A 21,611-nucleotide genomic window follows, 5' to 3' on the forward strand; every position below is an offset into this window, starting at 1 on the left:
AAGAACATGGTGGGCGCGACTTTGCCTGGGGCCGGGATGGGCTGGCGCGGCACATACGTAAGGCTCTGCGAGGCAAAGGCCTGGGAGCGCGGCCGGGGAACGCAGGGCTGGAAGTCCAGCCTGCCGTCCAGCCCCGCGAGGCGGGGGCCCAACCAACGTTTCATCCCTTCGGACCTTGTTTTCCCGCCAACAAAGGGAGGGCAGTGAGCGACCGAGGGAAAGGCACTCTCTACGCAGGCGCCCGAACGCAGTGAGCCGATGGCGGCCCGGAACAGCTCGGCCCTGAGGGCGCGGGAGGGGCTCGAACCTGCGGTCCCAGTAGGAGTCTGGGATGCGCAGCGGCGGGGCGGAGGGCGGGCCCACGGTGATTGGTGCTCAGCCCTCCGCCGCCAGCCAATGGGAAGCGAGGGCGTCCCGGGGGCGGGGCAGAAGCCTCATCTTAAGGTCTGTGACGTGTCGCCATCATTGCAGTTGCTCAGTTGACGCCGCGTGTCCCGGGCTGACCTCCGAGGTGCCGCCAGGTATACGCGCAGGCGCCGCGGGGCCGGGGCTCGGGTGGGTTCCCGGCGCCCCGGGCCACGGCGGGTCGGGGGGCTGGCGTGGGCGGCTCCGGTCCCGGGTTTGGAGGGAGCCGGCTGAGGGGGCGTGCTGGGCCTTGACCGGCAGGCAGGCTCCGCCTCCGCAGCAGGTTTGCGCTGCCGGCGGTGGGCACTGGGGTATCGCGGGTCGGAGAGCAGCCAGCCCGCACGCAATCCGGGCGGGCAGGGGCGCGGCGCATCCCGGCAGGGAGCAGCGGGCGAGGGAGGCAAGGAGAGAGAGGCTGTGGATGTGGCACCTCCGCCTGCCCGAGCGGGCGGAGCCGGGCCGGCCCCTCGGCGCGCGGCCCATGGGGGCGGGCGCTCTGCTCTCCCGGCCCGCAGTTCACGAACCCGTGCCGCGGCCCCAGGGGCCCCGGGGTTTCTGCGCCTTGACCCTGAGCCTCTCGGGCGCCTCCGGGTTTCCGGGGAGGAAGCCTTTAGGGCGCCGGCGCGTGGGACCGGGGCTGTGGGCCCCGCGAGCACGCTGTGTTCCTGACGTCGGCCAGGAGAGCGCATTCTGGACACGCGGGACTGCTCAGTAAACGGTAAATTTTTGCCTCCGGGGGCGGCGCCGACTATCGAGACTGGGTTCGAGTCCTTCCGGGCAGCTCCTTGGCCCTGCAGCCTACCTGCCCATCTCTCCCCTCCCCCAACCTATCTTCTTTTCCCTTCCAGCCTTTGTCCAAATAAAAAAGTCAGAAGTAGAGCCTTACCTTACAGTAACGTGCAGGTTTAATTGCATGGTGTCAGGGGATTGGGGTCAACAGGGCTTTCGGCACGAAGACTTCCTCCCTCGAGTTTCTTTGCCAACAGCGCTGAGCATAAATAAATTCTGGTTGATTTCATTGGGACACTTGTGCTCCGTGACCCACAGCCTCCTCCCTTTCTCACTGTATCTCTTACCTTCTTGGTGTTCAGTTTTACCTCTTTGATAAGGTGATAAATTAAGGCGGAAAAGACGGAGGAGTGACTTTGGAATGAAGTGGCTTTAAGAAATGACTAAACTCCAGGTTCTCAATTCTGAATCTTAGGATTTCTAAGACTAAGAGTTTCTGTAGGTAAACTAGTTCTCTCAATTTGAATTTGGAGCTGTTCTTTAGGTATGTAATCCAAATTCTTCATCTTACTCATCTGAAAGAAACAACAGACTTCTTTCATTAAAACATCCTGGTACCGTCTTCAGAGAATCTAGTTCCTGACTATGAAAAAGGTCCAAGTAGGAACGTAAAATCTTTTAATAAGAACAAGATTTAAATAATAAAGCTTATTGTTTTGGATTTGCAGTTTTTCCATGGTGTTCAAGATAAGTTTTGAATCTGCTCCCCAAAAAACCCAGTATAACTTTAAAAAAAAATGAAGTTACTTATTTTTGGCTGCATTGGGTCCTTGTTGCTGCACACTGGCTTTCTCTAGTTGCGGCGAGTAGGGGCTACTCTTCATTGTGGTGTGCAGGCTTCTCATTGCGGTGGCTTCTCTTGTTGCGGAGCACGGGCTCTAGGTGCGTGGGCTTCAGTAGTTGTGGCACACAGGCTCAGTAGTTGTGGCACACGGGCATGTGGGATCTTCCCGGACCAGGGAGCGAACCGGTGTCCCCTGCATCAGCAGGCGGATTCTTAACCGCTGCGCCACCAGGGAAGTCCCAAACCCAGTATAACTTTGGTAAAAATTCTTGAAAAGACGTTATTTTCCTCAAAGAGGCTATATTTGTATTTCCACCCCCACTCTCTGCCTTTATTACAGTTACTTGTGGGCATATTTGATGCCCTTTCCTGAGTTCCTGGGGAAATCTACATTTAAAAATAGTGATGAGTGGATTTTGGAGGTGTGTGGAGGGAATGATCTAATGGAGCCAGTCCTTTTTAGTAGTAATGCTTAAGGTGTTTGCTGGTGGCGCACTTGAGCTGACTTTGAGCCAGATTATGTAAAAAAAAAAAAAAAAAAAAAAAAGGCCAAAAAACTTTTGTTGGCAGAACTTTCCAAAAAGGAGTGTACTTCTGAATGGTTGCCTCAAGAAAGGTAAATATTTGACAAATGTAGTAAAACCAAATTTATTCCTCAAGTGGAATATTTTAAGTGGCTTTTTGATGAATTTAATGCTGGTTTTTCTTTTAGAGTGATATAAAAAAATAGTATTTCATAAGTGTATGCTAAATTAACTCATCAAAATGCAGCATTTTATGGAATTCTATTTTAGGTATGTTCTAGTATAGATAGGATGGATTAGATTGGCCAATAGTAGCTTGAAGAAGGACCTTGTTAATTGTATTACTGAAAACATTCAGTGTTAAAATTTTTGCTGTCAATAACAATTTGTCCTCTTCTCCAGGACCCGAGTGTGGGCCTAAGTTAAATGCACAGCCTGGAGTGAAATGATCTAATGAAGTGAACTCCTGATGGAAAGATCATTCTTGTTGATGTCATGCTAGCCTCCTGTTAGAGTTAGACTCAGCTCTGTCTGTTAGGAGTGGGTGATTTAATCATCTCTCTGGATGGCCTTGCTATTTGTCACTGCCTTGACTCCCTCGCAAGTCCTAAGTCTGTTTAGGAATGACCTTGTTTATTTGACAGACAAGGAATCCCCAAACCTGGGCTAGGTTCTGGGGATGCAAAGCGAATTTTATTACTGTCCTTTTAAGGAGCCTAGTAGGATTCTAGTAAGGGGACAGGTGTGAAAATAAGTGTCCTGAAGTGTTAGGGCCTGTGACAAAAATCTGTGCAAGGGTCCTGGGAGCCTTCAGAAGGTCTAATGAATGTGGTAAATTCCCTAGGGAAGGGTGAAAAGCTAATGTGTATAGTTTTTATGCATAGAAAAAAGTTAAAAGTTAATGGTTACCTCCTAAATATGGAACTGTAGATCATTTTCTTGTGTTTATAATTTTTTTTTCAATAGAAAAAATTTTTTAGAAGAACAAAAGCTGCAGTTTAAAAAAGAAACCCTGGCACTGTTTTTTTTTATATTGCAGAAATTGGCTAACTCCCTTATGAATTTAAGAGGGAACTAACTGAGTGGCTATTTTGTGCTAAGTTTGGTGCTCTAAAACGATTCATTTAATCCTCAGTAATGGCCTTGAATGGCTTCAACTTCATTTTGCAAATGGGGACATTGAAGCTAAAAAAAAAATTGACAAAATCATCCAAATAGTTACTCTTAATAATAGCCTCAGCTAGAATTTACATCCTAATCTCCAAACGCTGAGGAGCTTACTCTCTCCTCTTCTGGTTTTCCAGGCCTTTCTGGAAGGGGAAATTGTTGATGTTGGCTGGTTTAAGCCCTCCTTAATTCTGTTTTAGTATTTCTTGTGTTGTGCCAGGCACAGTAACTTGAACCCAGAAGGTTTTTGAATAGAAATGTGCCTACAGGGCCCTAGTGCATCTGATGCATCGGACAACAGGACCCCTCGAATTAAATATTCAGAGTTCACCTTAAAAACCTTAATTAAGCACGAGTATTAGTAATGTTTTGGATGTTATTCTTTTGTTAGTAAGTTGTAGTTTTATATATATATATTATATATATATATTTTTTAATTTATTTATTTTTATTTATTTTATTTCTGGCTGCGTTGGGTCTTCGTTGCTGTGCGCGGGGCTTTCTCTAGTTGCAGCGAGCGGGGGCTACTCTTCTATGCCGTAAGCATTCTTCTCTTTATGGTGGCTTCTCTTGTTGCAGAGCATGGGCTCCAGGCATGCAGGCTTCAGTAGCTGTGGCACGTGGGCTCTAGAGCGCAGGCTCAGTAGTTGTGGCGCACGGGCCCAGTGGCTCCGCGGCATGTGGGATCCTCCCGGACCAGGGCTCGAACCTGTGTCCCCTACATTGGCAGGCGGATTCTCAACCATTGCGCCACCAGGGAAGTCCACAGTGTAGTTATATTTTAATAAGACTGCCTGAACTTGGCATATAAATGGATATTTTGTCCCATTTCTTTTGCGAATGAGCTGAGCAAATGTGTAAAATGAAAATGTTGAATTTAGATAATTTCAAAGATTCCTTTCACTCACAATATTGTGTCAACCTGTTAATTAACTTAAAAGATGCTGTTTAGAGAGTTTTTAGTATTTTTTTAATACCTCTCTCTTTTTGAATTAAAAAAAATTTTTTTTAGTACCTCTCTGCCAGGTTCTAATGAAGTCACAGAGCTGTAGACCTTGATAGCAAAATCATAGAGAATAGTTTTTATTTTAGAATTTGACCCTGCCCCCTAGAAAGAGACGACATTTAAGACCTAATTGCTGTAATCCATCCAGGCTGCACTTCCAGGGGTAGTGACTTATGCCTTTCTTTTCACTACTCCCAGCTGAGCTGTTTGGCCACCTTTGCAATCTGTTTTCTCAAAGCTTCTCAAAACTCTTTTTTTTTCTCTTACTTTGGTTTTCTTTGTTGCTAAGCTTTCTCTTTGTCTAATGTGACAACCTAGGCAGACATTCAGTTTCATTTTTAATAACTTTTTCTGATAATAAATATGATTTTTTTTATTGAATATAGTTGATTTACAATGTTGTGTGATTATAAATGTAATTCTTGATCATTAGGAAACATGGAAAATATAGAACAGTAGAAAGATAACCACAGTGAACTTCCTTGTGTATAGTATTTTTTGTAGAGTTGAACATGATTTTATTTTCTTCACTTAAACATATCCTAAAACATCTCTCCATGTCATTAAAAACTAATGATTTTAAATGACAATATATTATGTATGTGATTATGTTGAGCCATTCTTATATAGTTGAGCATCTTTTTTTTTTTTTTTTTTTAAAGATTGATTGATTGATTGATTGATTGCTATGTTGGGTCTTTGTTTCTGTGCTAAGGCTTTCTCTAGTTGCGGCAAGCGGGGACCACTCTTCATCGCGGTGCGCGGGCCTCTCACTATCATGGCCTCTCTTGTTGCGGAGCACAGGCTCCAGACGCGCAGGCTCAGCAGTTGTGGCTCACGGGCCTAGTTGCTCTGTGGCATGTGGGATCTTCCCAGACCAGGGCTCGAACCCGTGTCCCCTGCATTAGCAGGCAGATTCTCAACCACTGCGCCACCAGGGAAGCCCCGAGCATCTTTTATTTATGAATGTTTTGCTACGTTCCTGAGTGTTTCTTTAGGATAGAATCTTGAGAGTGAAATTAGTGGTCTTAGAGCACAAACATTTCTAAGGCTTTTATTATGGTTACGGTTCTTTTCAGAAAGTGTTTCAGTTTAAAGTATATCTAAGTAGCTCTGTGTATTACTGCTAATTTGATCAAGGCAAAAATTAATGTGTTGTTTTGACTTTTTAGTTGGTCAAACAGAACATTAATTCTTACTGAGTCTCTACTCAAGAAATAGAGTTAAAATCAATGTTTTAGACTTAGTATTTTGGGGAAGTTCTGTGTAGTGTAACTAGAATTTTTGTATTTTTGCTAGTGGCTATCTCCAGTGTAATGATTCTTATGTCACATTTTTGTTGTTAATACGTAATTCTTTTAAATAAAATCTGGTGGAAATTAGGGACCTTCTCCTTAAAAAAATGCACTTATGCATATAATTCTGCACTTTATTTCAGTAGTTATTGGACCCTCTGAAGACCGTCCCTGGATCTCAGGTTAAAAATCTGTATTCTAATCTGAACTGTGGGAAGAAGGGTTAGCTGGTGGGTCTTGGCAAACCAGAGTGCTGGATTTTGTGTAGCAGATTCCTGAACATACTGGATTTACTGGGTAGTGCCAAGTTGAAAGGGAAGCAAGCCAAACTCCAAGTATTAGGTTTTGCTAATTGGGCAGCTCAGACTGAGTGCTGGGAGATATTGCTTGGTCTGACGTGTCATTGATAGAGTTCTGTTGAAACATGAGTTAACTAGTCTTTTTAAAAAATAAGTATAGACATATTAAGTATGCCTAGTGTTTGGCAACTTTCCACTCATCTTGAATGTATCTTTAAAAAACATTCCCCCCTCCCCCGACATCATTGCTCTGTATTTCCCCCAATTTCCTTGTTATTCTTAGTTTCTTCTGTGGCTCAGTGTGTACTTCATGGCTTATTATGACTATTAATGGTTATGTAGCCGTGTGAAGCACTGTGGTGAGGGCTGCTTCTAGGGCTGGTGCTGGTGGGATGAGAGAAGCTATGCAGCTGAAATAATATATAAATAGATTTGAATAAATGCCAGTTTGCTCAGTGATATTTAGGATTTATTACTAAACTTTTTAGCTCGTTGTATCAACAGTTTGATGTTCTCTAGCTCCTAATTGCCTTTTTCTCATTTAAATAGTTGCTTTTGTGGTGCAGTTTTTTCTGGGGATTAATTTTATAGAAACAGCCATCCTAGCAGAGTAGATGGTTTCTCTTGGGAGTTGTACCTTTTCATCTCATATGTTTTGTTTTGTTTTTGGTCTGTTTCACTTAACTGTAAAAGCTCTTCAAAGGCTATTTGTTATAAATGAAAAAACTTTTTTCCCCATCTTTTTACCTTTCACCTTTGTTTATGATAATTTTGACCTATAGAAATTTTAGATAATTGTGGCTAAATAGCTGATTTTACCTTTTGTAGTTTCTGTCTTTAAACTTAAAAAGCCTTTCCCATCCCCCAAGAAATCACTTTTTCCTCCCCACCCCTATTGTTTTTGCTTTAGGATGGTCCCTGTTATCTTTGTAGAAACCAAATTCTTCCCTAATTTTCTCACTCTTTACACAAGGGCCAAGTAGATATGCAAAGTAGTTCTCAGTCCCTCTGTCGCCTCCCCCATGACTACCCCCTGGGCAGTCGACTTCTCTGATTTGGTCTCTGCCGCCTCTGGGCTCTAATCTGCGATCCAGCTGAGAGAGTCTTACACCCCCGCATAAATACCTTTTGAATGGTTGTTCAGCTCTTTAGGCCCTGTGCTGTTCAGCCTTGCCTGACTGCCCCAGAGACTGTCAGGTGGTACAGAAGGGTGTTCGTGAAAAGTAAAAGCCCTTCTGCTTTTTATCGTTCTTGCTTGTTCTCTTAGACTTCTAGCCGGGAGCACTTTGTGCACATCCCACTTGTTGGGGTTTAATGTCAATGTTCATATACTTTTTCCCTTTGTTGGCCTTCAAGCTCCCCAAAGACAGTGGTTGTCTTAGTTCTCTTTTTTGTTTTTTCATTTTAGTTTTTTAATTAAAAATTTAAATACAATTTTTTTTTTTTAAACTGTAAGGGCTAGCATTTTTTTAAAAATAAATTTATTTATTTATTTTTGGGTGTGTTGGGCCTTCGTTTCTGTGCGAGGGCTTTCTCTAGTTGTGGCATGCGGGGGCCACTCTTCATTGCGGTGCGCGGGCCTCTCACTATCGCGGCCTCTCTTGTTGCGGAGCACAGGCTCCAGACGCGCAGGCTCAGTAGTTGTGGCTCACGGGCCTAGTTGCTCTGCGGTATGTGGGATCCTCCCAGACCAGGGCTCGAACCTGTGTCCCCTGCATTGGCAGGCAGACTCTCAACCACTGCGCCACCAGGGAAGCCCTAAATACAATTTTTAAAGGTTACTTTCCATTTACAGTTATCACCTTAGTTCTCTCTTTATTTTTCTGATTCTTTGGTAAATGTTCAACACATAGTTCATGAGTTGACATCTGTCTGCTCTTGGGAGGTTCTTATTCTCTACGTCTTCTCTTTTCTTTGGACAGGTTGGTGATATTCCTACTTGAAGGACATCATGTTTTCCAAACTAGCACGTTTGCAGACTGTTGCTGTCCTTCGTGGAGTTCATTCTTCAGTGGCTTCTGCTACATCGGTTGCAACTAAAAAAACAGTCCAAGGCCCTCCATCCTCTGATTACATTTTTGAACGGGAATCTAAATATGGTGCCCACAACTACCACCCTTTACCTGTAGCCCTGGAGAGAGGGAAAGGTATGTTCCAACCCTTCCCACCCCCGCCCCTTTTACTTGCTTTACATTTTTGTAAAAGTTGCTTTTATATTTTCTCACTATACATTTTTCCAGATGCATTTAATTTCTATATTGCAGATACAGTTAATTCAACATTTTTGAGTGGCTGGTGCTTGCTGTGTTGGGTACTATGGGGACTGCAGAGTCATGATGGACCTTGCCAGGAGGGAATGTATGATACATAAAGAAAGTACTGGAATATTGCTGTCATTTTTTCCTTTAACTTTTATTTTGGCATAATTTTAGACTTAAAAGCTGCAACAGTAGTATCTAAATTTTTCTTTTACTCTTCACCCAGATTTCCCAAGCACTAACTGTTTTACCACATTTGCTTAATCTTCTTTTTCTCTCCAGACACACATACGCAATACATTTTTTTTCCTTGAACTTGTTTGAGAGGAAGTTGCAGACATGATGCCTCCTTACCCCTAAATACTTAGTGTGCCTTTCCTGAAACACAAGGACTTTCTCTTACATAACAGAGTGTAATTATCAAGATCAGGAAATGAACATTGACACAGCACTATTCTCTAATCTACAGCCCGGATCCAGATTTCACTGGTTGTCCTGAGTAGCAAAAGAAAATCTCAGATCCTGGGTTGCATTCAGTTTTCAGGTCTGTTTAGTCTAATCCAGAACAATTCCTCAGTCTTTGTTTTCTTGACCTTGATATTTTTGAAGAGTACAGGCCAATAATTTTTAGTATAAACCTCAATTTGGGGTTGACTGGTCAGGTAGTGTCTGCCAGCCTTCTCCATTGTAAAGTTCTATTTTTCCCTTTTAAACGTCTTGTGGAGACATGATTTGAGACTGCAAATATCCTGTTACTCATCAAATTTTTTTTTTTTTTTTTAATTTTATTTATTTATTTATTTTTGGCTGTGCTGGGTCTTCGGTTCGTGCGAGGGCTTTCTCTAGTTGCGGCAAGTGGGGGCCACTCTTCATCGCGGTGCGGGGACCGCTCTTCATCGCGGTGCGCGGGCCTTTCACTATCGCGGCCCCTCCCGTTGCGGGGCACAGGCTCCAGACGCGCAGGCTCAGCAGCTGTGGCTCACGGGCCCAGCTGCTCCGTGGCATGTGGGATCTTCCCAGACCAGGGCTCGAACCCGTGTCTCCTGCATTAGCAGGCAGATTCTCAACCACTGCGCCACCAGGGAAGCCCCTACTCATCAAATTTTTGCTCCCACTTTTAGCATCCATTAATGATTCTTACCTGAATAAATGATTACTGATTGTTGCCAAATGGTGATTTAATCCACATTTTGAAATAACAACCATAACCAAATAAAGCCAAAGTTTATTACTTAGCTTTTGGCCAGAAGATGATGCATAAGAGTATTAAACATTTTAATCATTTGCCTGTATTTTTTACTTGGGACCAGTACTGTAGTATAGATAAAGCTCCTTCTGAACAAATGAAAATCTAGGTTTATGTATTACAAAATTGGAAGCAGTTTGGTTTGCAGAAGTATTCTTTACTTACAGTAGCAGAGTGCAGTCTAGAATCTGACTGCCTGGGTTCGAGTCCTGGTTGATGTGTGCCAGCTGGGGCTAGTTATAACCTAAGCACCTACTCTGTACTACAGGGATGGTAACACTCATAGGGGGTTTTTGATGAGATAAGGGACAAAAGCACCTACCACAGTATGTTAAGTACATGGTAAAAATTAGGTGTTAAGCCCCTAATACATTTTAATATCTATGATCAACTTAAAAAAATTGTTGTAAAATGTACATGACATAAAATTTACCATTTTAACCATGCAGTTCAGTGGCATTAAGTACATGTACAATGTTGTACAACTATCACCTCTAGCTCGTCCTAGAAGTTTTTTTATTATCCCAAAAGGAAACCCCATACACATTAAACAGTCACTCCCCATTCCTTCCTTCCCCTAGAACCTGGCAGCTACTAATCTGTTCTCTGTTTCTATAGATTTGCCTATTCTGGATATTTCTTATGAATGGAATCAGACAATATGTGACCTCTTGTGTCTGGCTTCTTTCACTTAGCACAATGTTTTCAAGGTTTATCCATGTTGTAGCATGCATTAGTACTTCATTGCTATTTATGGTTGAATTATATTCATTTTATGGATACACCACATGTTTGTCCATTCATCAGTTGATGAATGTTTGGGTTGTTTCCACCTTTTGGCTATTTCGAATACTGCTGCTGTGAGCATTGGTGTACACATTTCTGTTTGAACACCTGTCTTCCACTTCTTTTTTTTTCCCCTTCTTCCTAGGAGTGGGATTGCTGGGTCATATGGTAGTTTATGTTTAACTTGTTGAGGAACCACCAGACAGTTTTCAACAGCTCTTGCACCATTTACATTCCAACTAGTGATATATGAGAGTTTCAATTTCTCCACATCCTTGTCAATTCTTGTTTTCCTTTTTAAGAAAATAACCATCCTAGTGGGCGTAAAATGCTATCATTGTGGTTTTGGTTTGCATTTCTCTAATGACTGATGATATTCAGCATCTTTTCATGTGCTTGTTGGTCATTTGTATACCTTCTTTGGAGAAATGTCCGTTCAAGTTCTTTGCCCATTTTTTAATTGGGTTGTATGTCTTGTTGAGTTGTAGGAGTTCTGGATACTAGATCCTTATTAGATAGATATATGATTTGGAAATATTTTTTCCCATTCTGTTGGTTTTTACAGTCAACCAATTGTGATTTTTATGTTATGCATAACTTCTTCCTTTAAATTCCAGCTTTAAATTCAAAACTTCAGTTTTCCAGGAATAAAGGTTCCAGTTTTCCAGGAATAAAGGTTTCACTCCAGAGTTATAAAATCTCTTCTTGTTATGCGGTTTTTTTTTTAAATGGTGTTTTTTTGTTTTTATATTTATTTATTTAATTAATTAATTTGGTTGTGCCGGGTCTTTGTTGCAGCAGGCGGGCTCCTTAGTTGCAGCTTGTGGGCTTACTTAGTTGTGGCATGGGAACTCTTAATTGTGGCATGCGTGTGGGATCAAGTTCCCTGACCAGGGATTGAGCCCCGGCCCCCTGCATTGGGAGCTCGGAGTCTTAACCACTGTGCCACCAGGGAAGTTCCTTGTTATGCTGGTTTTGTTAAATGTGTAATTTGAAGCTGGGCAGATACAATATAATTCCTTATAAACCAAAGTTTATTATGCTTGAGCTAAAACATGCCTTAACCACAATTCTATGTTAACTAAACGTTCATATGTAGGTATTCAGAGGGCTGGCTAGCAGTCTTAGTCTTTTTTTTTTTTTTTTGTTCCCCGACCAGGAATCTAACCCGTGCCCCCTGCAGTGGAAGTGCAGAGTCTTAACCACTGGACCTCCAGGGAAGTCCCTGGCTAGCAGTCTTAGTCTTTGAACTTCATATAATGTAGTGGTTTTTCTAGAGTTATTTTCCTTATATATTTTAGGTATTTATGTGTGGGATTTAGAAGGCAGAAAATATTTTGACTTTCTGAGTGCCTACAGTGCTGTCAACCAAGGGCATTGTCATCCAAAGATTGTGAATGCTTTGAAAAGTCAGGCGGACAAATTGACCTTAACATCTAGGGCCTTCTACAATAACGTGCTCGGTGAATACGAAGAGTATGTCACCAAACTTTTCAACTACCACAAAGTTCTTCCCATGAATACAGGTAAATACTTCCTTTTTTTGTTGTTGTTAAATAGCCGAGAAAATCTTATAATTTTCCGATAGTTTAAAACATTTTTTAAAACTGAGAGATGTTCTCTTTTGGTAGGAGTGGAGGCTGGAGAGACTGCTTGCAAACTTGCTCGTAGATGGGGATATACCGTGAAGGGGATCCCGAAATACAAAGCAAAGATTGTTTTTGCAGGTATGTGAAATTCACCATTAACTGCTGTGATCGAAACGTTCAATATCAGTTACCATTTTAATTTACTGATGAAATATTTCAGATATGTTTGCCTCATGTATGTTAATTGTTGAATGTTTCATAAAAATGGAAGGATTTCCTTTTCTTGGGTTTATTTCCAAGTATTTCTTCACATGTGGGATTTTTCTCTCCGAAATAACTCCTTACTCCTCCCTCCCTAAAATGAGTGACTGTATGATTTGTTTCCCATCTGCTTATCTGATTTTTTTCATAGCAGTTTTCTGGTTAATTAGACGGCCTTGCCAATGGAGCACTTTTGTGAGGTTGTTGACGTTGGGTTGTGTTCAGGTGGGGCCATGTCCTAGGTATGATCCGATGATTGAATCTTAGTATTTGAGGATTACTGTATCATGTCATTAGAAGCTGCTGGAAGAGGAGGGCTGGAGTTGCCCTGGGTATATTTCTGTGAATGGTTGAGAGGAATGACTTGAATTCTGATTGGGGAGACCAACAGTTAATCCAGATTATCCATATAGACTGACTTTGGGGATCTTGATAATGATGGTCAATGGATAGGTTCTGACTTTTTTTTAAAGCTCTGATTTTAATTTTTTAAAACATAAAGTATGGGTAAGTTTGTCACTGCACATGGTCAAGATTCATTTTTGTGATGGTTGAAATCATTAAATATTTTGCCTTGGGGATACACGCAGTTAAATTATATAAACCCCATAATATAACAGAATCCAGAGTTCATCTAATGGCCAGCCGTAGTTGGTGTTTGGGGGTGGGGGTGACAGATTCCTGTTTCCGAAGTCTCTGTGGTCTGCCATTTTGGAATCTTGTGCCTTAGTTGTAGGACAACAAAGCTGTCTCTTGCAAACAAAAATGGCATTTCTGGTGATTTCGTTCTTACAGACTGTGTCCAGTCTCTCTCACATTAGCACAGGGTGCAAAGGTGTTTCACCCAGGTGTTGAAAGAAGCTGGTGAGACAGTGGGTGGAGACAGAAGACTGTCCCCAGCTGCACGTCCCTTATACTGCAGGGTAAGCTGCGGGGCGTGAGACTCCTGAGGCCGATGCAGGAGAGCAAATAGGCTTATGGTCTAGTGTGCGTTTTGTCTTAAGTCTGGGCAGAATCAATATGCTGTTGCTTGTGGACAAGGCAAGTGGGGATTATTCGTAGTACTCATAGCTGAGAGAGGCTTTGCAAGGGTAGTATTTATGGATGCTTTGAAGCCAACTTAGAATAATTCAGTACTGGGTTATTTGAGTTGCTGCTGGCAGAAGTGGTGGGAAGATATTAAAAAACAAAACAAAACACAACACGTGGGAGACCCTCCAAGCCTCTCTTATTCTACTGTTTCTTTTCTTCCTTGGGTTTAACCACATCGCAATTATGTTGTGCATTTGCTTCACTAGTTTACGTTGAGGTGTTTCTTCCCGATTAGCATAGAAGCTCCTTGAGGGCAGGGAGCTTGCCAGTCGTCATTCTACCCCTGACACCTAGAACAGTGCCTGACATTATTAATCAGTCCTCAAATTATTAATGAAATAAATTAATGGGTAAAAATTGTTCCTGAACAGAGGCAGATGTCTGTCTTTTAGCACATAACAACTTATAACAGCAAGGAAGGCAAATTGAAAGTGTTCGGACTGCTTGAGGATATTCTATCCAAATGAAATTTAAAATTCATTCTATTGAATCGCCTGTAGTGTTGGATTTTTAAAAGGAAAACTGCCAATTCTCTATGAAGGGTAGTCTCTTTCTCATATCGCTATAATAAATGTGTCTAGAAAAGCCATCTCTAGAAAAACATGCATTGAATGCTTCACTTGTTAGGGTTTGGGATTACTGAAAGAAAAGACAAATACCTATCCTTAGGGGCTATATATTACACTTCCGAGGCTCAGTAGAGAAGTGCCTAAAATAGTAATTGCAAGGCCAGACCTCAGTCATATGAACCAGGGTGTTTAGTATCAGATTTTGTTTAAACAAATGAGCTCACTGGAGGCTCTCTAAAGCAAACCCTTGCTTTTTTGAAAATCAAGCTTCTTAGGGCATTTTGGGGGGAACAGTGCTTATTACATTGGGGGGTTTGATTGAAATAATGACTGTTTATTTCTTCTTTCTAGCTGGAAACTTTTGGGGTAGAACATTGTCTGCTATCTCCAGTTCCACAGACCCAACCAGTTACGATGGTTTTGGACCATTTATGCCAGGTTTCGAAATCATTCCATATAATGATCTGCCTGCTCTTGAGGTACTTCATTTAGCATCATGGTGCTTTAGTTCATAGTAAATAGAACTTAAATTTGTTGAATGTATGAATTAAAAACAGATATATGATTGTACTGAGAATCTGTTATATTAGAGTTAGAGTCACACTTGTTCTCTGTAATGGTCAGTTAGTTTCCAAGTTTCCAACATGGGGAAACCAGGTTCTGTGGTCTAATCCTGACAACAAACTAACCACTTTAGATTTATCTCCTGCATAAGTATTAACTTGGGTATTACCTGTTAATTACTTTAATAGACAAAATAAGCAGTTTTCAGCCATTCAGCCAGCTTTTTAAAATTATGAAGTGGAAGAATTGTACAGTAAAAAGATACACTTTTAATGTATCTTTAATTTTTTTTTTTTTTTTTTTTTTTTGGCTGCGTGGCTTGTGGGATCTTATTTCCCTGACCAGGGATCAAACCTGTGCCCCCCTGCAGAGGAAGCAAAGAGTCTTAACCCCTGGACCACCAGGGAATTCCCTTTAATGGCTTTTTAAAAAGCCACTTTCATTATTATTATTTTTTAAATTTTATAAATTTATTTATTTATTTTTGGCTGTGTTGGGTCTTTGTTGCTGCGTGCAGGCTTTCTCTAGTTGTGGCGAGCAGGGGCTACTCTTCTTTGCGGTGCATGGGCTTCTCATTGCAGTGGCTTCTCTTGTTGCTGAGCATGGGCTCTAGTCGCACAGGCTTCAGTAGTTGTGGCACGTGGGCTCAGTAGTTGTGGCTCACGGGCTCTAGAGCGCAGGCTCTGTAGCTGTGGCGCATGGGCTTAGTTGCTCCGCAGCATGTGGGATCTTCCCGGACCAGGGCTCCAACCCGTGTCCCCTGCATTGGCAGGCGGATTCTTAACCACTGTGCCACCAGGGAAGTCCCTCATTAGCTTTTATTTACAGTACATTTAAGTATATATTAGAAAATGAAGGATGGAGTAGCTTAAAGCTGACGTATTTAGAGCTTTTGGTAATTGAATGTCAGTCAGAAAAGTTATACTTTGGGGCTTCCCTGGTGGCGCAGTGGTTGAGAATCTGCCTGCTAATGCAGGGGACACGGGTTCGCGCCCTGGTCTGGGAAGATCCCACATGCCGCGGAGCAACTAGACCCGTGAGCCACAACTACTGAGCCTGCGCGTCTGGAGCCTGTGCTCCACAACAAGAGAGGCCGCGACAGTGAGAGGCCCGCGCACCGCGATGAAGAGTGGCCCCCGCTTGCCACAACTAGAGAAAGCCCTAGCACAGAAACGAAGACCCAACATAGCAATCAATCAATCAATCAATCAATAAAACTTTAAAAAAAAAAAAGTTATACTTTGAAGCCAGAATATAAGTTAGTGTGAAAACTTAATTTGCACACTTATTCTTAGTGGGAAAATATGCGCATTATGTGATTTCAGATTTCCACATAGGTTTGAAAGGAAGTTACTAAAAACATTTTCATGCTGTTTTTGTAGCGTGCACTTCAGGACCCAAACGTTGCCGCGTTCATGGTGGAACCAATTCAGGGTGAAGCAGGCGTTGTTGTTCCAGATCCAGGGTACCTTGTGGGCGTGCGAGAGCTCTGCACCCAGCACCAGGTCAGCCACCTGCACACCTGCCCACCTGCCTGCCTCTTTTAGGGTTTGGCCAATAGGATAAATGCGAAGATTACATCACCTCTCCACTAGAGGGAGACTTCATTCTAAGAGCTGCAGAACTTTCTAGTGGTGATAGAACTTTCTAGCAGCAGGCTGCAAAGAAGCTGACTTAATACTGGCTGGGCCCTGGCAGAGCTGCAGACTTCTGGACCCTAACCACGGTTCCTTCCTCTCTGCTCCGGCAACCTGTACTCTGATCCTTCTCAAACCCTCTGTCGTATCCCTTTGCTCCAGAATTTAAGCTCTCTCTCCCTCTTTACTAATAGATGTTGTGGAATAAACAAGGGAATTTATTCCCAGAGAGTAGTTTTGTTCAGAAACCCCCCACAAAACCCTTTGCCTAAGTGCCTCACCCCTTTGTAGAACAGTGCAGATGGGCCTCTGGGGACTGAGTGGCCTGACACAGGGAATAACTGTGTGTCTGCAGGGTTTTCACAGGACACTTTTGAAGTTGTGTGGGTCATTAAAATGTTCTCACAAATCTGAGGGGATGTCAGAATGACAGATTTGTGCAGGGAAGAGTAAAATAAAGATCACTATTTCCCTATGGAAATGAAAATGATAATTAATGCTGTTTTGTTATTTTCTAATAGGTTCTGTTTATTGCTGATGAAATACAGACAGGATTGGCCAGAACTGGTAGATGGCTGGCTGTTGATCATGAAAATGTCAGACCTGATATGGTCCTTCTAGGAAAGGCACTTTCTGGTGGTTTATACCCTGTAAGTCCAATGTTCAGCCTCCCTTTCTCTTCCCTATTCTCATGAATCCTTAAGATATTTTTACATTAGCCGACTATGACAATAGTGCCTTTCTGATGGTTTGGTTTTACTTAGTGTGATATATATATAGGTCACCTGGAATACATGTAATAAAAACATTTCAGAGTTCCATGGGGTGACCCACTTAGTTATTTTAACTGAAGAATTGAGTGTGCCTTGGGATTTGCTCTGCTGCATTTGTTTTGGATGGAAACATTTTATCCCAAAAGTACTCCTGTAGACCTTCATGCTTTTTCCCATGGTTCAGAGACATACTCTTACTAATTGTTTAAAACCATGACCGATTAATGTAGAGATTGGAAAAAATTAATGTTTAACTGTAATTCTTTTCTTGGGTTTGCTATTCAGAGCCAACAATTGGTATGGACTAAAGGGCTCTGAATATATAGTGCAGAACATTGTTTTCTAAACAGTTAAAGCATTTCACCTTGAGAGGGGAAAGAATTCTAAAGTATATCACTGCAGAAATAGCTTTCTTCTTTTAGTTCCAAAATGCTAATCTGTGCCATTGAAGTGTGGCCTGATGTGCTTAGAACGTGTTAGGGCATCACTCAGTTTGTCACTGCTAGTTAAGGTGGCAGATGTGTAGCACTTGTTGGTTGAAAGTTTATGTCAAATTTAGTATCAGCTTCATAAATATTTGTGTTCCTGGTAAGAATAAGAAGAGTTCATCTGAGAAAAGACTGGGTCAGCGCTGAAGTGTCTGTCTTTCAGGTATCCGCAGTGTTGTGTGACGATGAAATAATGCTGACCATTAAACCAGGGGAACATGGTTCAACGTATGGTGGCAATCCACTGGGCTGCCGAGTGGCCATCGCGGCCCTGGAGGTAAAAACTGATTGCAGCTCTACAGTAGCTAGTCCTCGAGGTAGCATTGAAGTGCCTTTTAGGTTTGAGCCCACTGGTGTGATAAGAAATGTAATAAGATTGCCGAGTATTACAGAACATGAAGTATAGAGGAAAGGGTTTAGGGGCAAGGCATTCTCAAAAAGTAATTTAACCTTGGCCTAGTAGACGGGAATCCTCCGGGGGCTTCCCAGGTTTGCAGTCTCCTGGGGCTTTTGGCCCGTAGGCCCTGGCCTGTCCACACAGAACTCTCACTCTGTGACCGGGCCTGGCCTGTGAAGCCTCTGGCTTAGCACATGTGGCTTTTTGTTTTTGTTGTTGTTCAAGTGTGGATTTGAATGCTTTTAGACTTATTCCTCAAGTGCCTACAAAAGGCATAAAATTATTATCTCTGAGGATGGACTTTTTAGGGAAAAAAACAAAGGGAACTCTATTGCAGTTAAAAAGTTAAAGTATATTTAGTCCATTGATTTATTCACCTAAGAAGAAAATATATCAGTTGCATTAAACAAATTTTAATCCTTATTTTGCCACAGAATCAGATTGATTATGGGTTTACTAAAGCAAGGCTCTGTCTGAGCTAGCGTATGTCAGATGATTAGAAATCAAACTGGTATAGGCTTTGCAAAATAGAAATGAAAGTTAAGTTACTCTGGTCTATCTATCTATCTGTCTATTTATCTATCTATTTATTTATTTATTTATGGCTGTGTTGGGTCTTCGTTTCTGTGCGAGGGTTTTCTCTAGTTGTGGCAAGCGGGGGCCACTCTTCATCGCGGTGCGCGGGCCTCTCACTATCGCGGCCTCTCTTGTTGCGGAGCACAGGCTCCAGACGCGCAGGCTCAGTAGTTGTGGAGCACGGGCTTAGTTGCTCCGCGGCATGTGGGATCTTCCCGGACCAGGGCTCGAACCCGTGTCCCCTGCATTAGCAGACAGATTCTCAACCACTGCGCCACCAGGGAAGCCCCGCTCTGGTCTTTATCTGATCACGTTCTCCCTGTGCTTATAGTCCACATTCCCCTCCAAAGAACAACGTAAAAGAAAAGGCAATCTTAACATTTGTGTAATTTCTCTTCAAACATAGGTTTTGGAAGAAGAAAACCTTGCTGAAAATGCAGAGAAAATGGGTGTCATCTTGAGAAATGAACTCATAAAGCTACCTTCTGATATTGTAACGGCTGTAAGAGGAAAAGGATTATTAAATGCTATTGTTATTAGAGAAACCAAAGGTACGGAGACAAAATATTTTACAAGATATTACTGTTATAGGAAGAGCTCAAAACACGTTTGGTATTTTATCTGGTCGTTGGTTTCCTCTGTTTGAAACTGTTGACTGGCCTCCTATTGACAAAGTCTTTTAAGCTCTGCCTAATACTCTTATTACCTGATTTATATTAATGGTCTTAAAAATATAGCTCTTTCCTACGTGAAGGCACATATAACTAATTTCACCTGTTTTCCTTTCTTTAAGTCATTTGTTATTCTGCCTTAGGTTATTTATGCAGTTCTTGGAGATTTCAGTTTATTTTCTGTTAGGAAGTCTGCACAGAGCACTTTGCAGTCCCGTTTCCTCTTCGCTCTCCTTTCCTCACTCACTTTCTACTTTGCATATCAGTAGAGGTAGTAGGAGCAGGAGTGATAATAGGAATGATGATGATGATGTTGATAATAAAAATAACCCCAGCTGCCACTTAACTGAGTGTTTAGTGTCTAACACATCATTTCTAATCCTTAAGCGTTCCTTGCTGGATTTTCTTGCCCTAACCCTTCCTTTTAAAGCAGTGATTTTAACCTTGACTGCATTTTAGAATCATCTGGGGAGCTTTTTAACAAATTAATCCAAGCCTAGCCTCACTGCAGAGATATGGATTTGATGGGTCTGGAGTGGGGCCCAGACACTGGCCGCGGCCCTTTCGGTGATTCTGATGCAGCCGGGGTTGAGGGTCGTGAGAGTCAAAATGATGAGAGTCTAGTTCTGCCAGCTCAGAAAGCAAATCCAGGTTAGGAATGTGTAGTGTTCACTGCGTTTTGAGTATTGCTTATTCTATGCCAGTTAGTTATCTGTGTCATACCCCAGTTCTTTTTGTATTGGTTCCTCGTGTAATTAATTACATCTGCCTTGGCATGTAAGTTTTTTGCTAGGTCTTTTTCACTTACGAAGAACTAACAAAAACCATGTCTAATCATACCATTCAGACCACTGCTGAAAAATAACTTCGTTTTTAAGAGTAAGAACAAAGCAAGCTTGCAACTCAGAGCTGCGTTTCTTGAGTTAGGTACTGGGAATTCTGTTTTGCCAGGCTGCCCTTGCCCATGCACGCTGCAAGGGAATGTTTCAACGTTTATCTTGGATCAGCATACAAGTTTGACGGTTTTTCTTTAGATTATGATGCTTGGAAGGTGTGCCTGCGACTTCGAGATAATGGACTTCTGGCCAAGCCAACCCACGGTGATATCATCAGGTTTGCACCTCCACTTGTGATCAAGGAGGATGAGATTCTGGAGGCCGTGGAAATCATTAACAAGACCATCTTGTCTTTCTGAGGGTGACAGTTTTCAGTGGTGCCTGGGAGCCAGCTGGAGACAGGCAGTTCATAAAGCTCTGCGTTTCTGCACTTAATGCAAGCATATTCCACTCCCCCATGTCAAGGGCTTTTTAAAAAATATATGTTTTTCAGTTCATACATAATAGAATGACATTTATAAACGTGCAGTTTGCTGTGTAACATAACTAAGAGAATGTCCTGGCATCTTATATTCGATTAAGTGTGTGTGTGTTTGTGTGTGTGTGTGTGTGTGTGTGTGTGTGTGTGCGCGCGCGTGCGCGCGCTTTCTAAGGTGAGATGCATCTCTCTATATAGACAGCCTTTTAATCGAGCCCCTCAGCATAATTTATATATGTTTTAATAATTTCCTTGCTGGTATAAATTGTATTTGGAAAACGTTATAGGAGAGCATTGCATAGAAGATTAGCTTAACCTCATAAAGTTGAGTCATAGTCATTGAATTTTAGGAAGGATTAATGGTTAAGCTTATATAAAATACTAGACTTAAGTAAACACCATATTGGCTAGCACCAAGATGTATTCTATGAACGTCATTACTTTGAATTAAGAATTATTGTTTAACATTCCTGATTATGTTTTAAGTGTTTGATATAATTTGTATAAAGTGTTTATTTTCAGTGTTTCTTTAAATTTAAAATAAAGCTCATATTTAAAATGTCTACGTTGGGACCAGTGTGTGATTACTGCAGTGTTATCAATTACCTCACATTTTAAAGCCCTCTGAGAATGTTCTTACCTGATTTATTTCATGTGTTTTCTAAGAACATTTTGGTTTCTTTGGTAATCTCTAGAAAAACAAACTATAAAAATCTCTTTTAGTACTATATTTACCATTTTTATTAAAGTATCCTTGTTTTGCATGGTATTGTTTCTGTTTCTTTGTTTGTTTTTACCTGAACAGAGTATTTTGGATGCTTTTCTATGTCAGTAGTTATAAGTTTATGTCATTCTCTTTTTGATGAAAAAGTTAATCAGTCTATCTAAGAAAGAAACGGAAAATTTTATTCGAGCCAAATTAAGGATTATAATGCGGGAACAGCCTCTCAGAAAGCTCTGAGAACTGTTTCGCAGCCTGTTAGAAGTCAAAACGGGGACTTCCCTGGTGGCGCAGTGGTTAAGAATCTGCCTGCCAATGCAGGGGACACGGGTTCGAGCCCTGGTCTGGGAAGATCCCGCATGCTGCGGAGCAACTAAGCCCATGCGCCACAACTACTGAG

General features: G+C 42.0%; 1 protein-coding gene across 2 annotated transcripts; it reads left to right on the forward strand.

Annotated features, from left to right (window-relative positions):
• The first annotated feature begins 409 nt into the window (after window positions 1–409).
• OAT (ornithine aminotransferase) lies at window positions 410–21,053 on the forward strand. Of its 2 annotated transcripts, none has more exons than XM_057531333.1 (10): window positions 410–521; window positions 8,192–8,416; window positions 11,861–12,085; window positions 12,191–12,286; window positions 14,422–14,549; window positions 16,017–16,139; window positions 16,793–16,921; window positions 17,696–17,809; window positions 18,912–19,056; window positions 20,211–21,053. In XM_057531333.1, the coding sequence occupies exons 2-10, from the start codon at window positions 8,221–8,223 to the stop codon at window positions 20,369–20,371; spliced, it is 1,317 nt and encodes a 438-aa protein (XP_057387316.1). In that variant the 5' UTR covers window positions 410–521; window positions 8,192–8,220; the 3' UTR covers window positions 20,372–21,053. The 2 variants fall into 2 exon arrangements, with proteins under 2 accessions (XP_057387316.1, XP_007198600.3); XM_007198538.3 differs by lacking the exon at window positions 410–521 and adding an exon at window positions 933–1,123.
• The last annotated feature ends 558 nt before the right edge of the window (window positions 21,054–21,611 follow it).

This window comes from Balaenoptera acutorostrata, chromosome 16 (genome assembly GCF_949987535.1).
Source record: "Balaenoptera acutorostrata chromosome 16, mBalAcu1.1, whole genome shotgun sequence".
NCBI lineage: Eukaryota > Metazoa > Chordata > Mammalia > Artiodactyla > Balaenopteridae > Balaenoptera > Balaenoptera acutorostrata.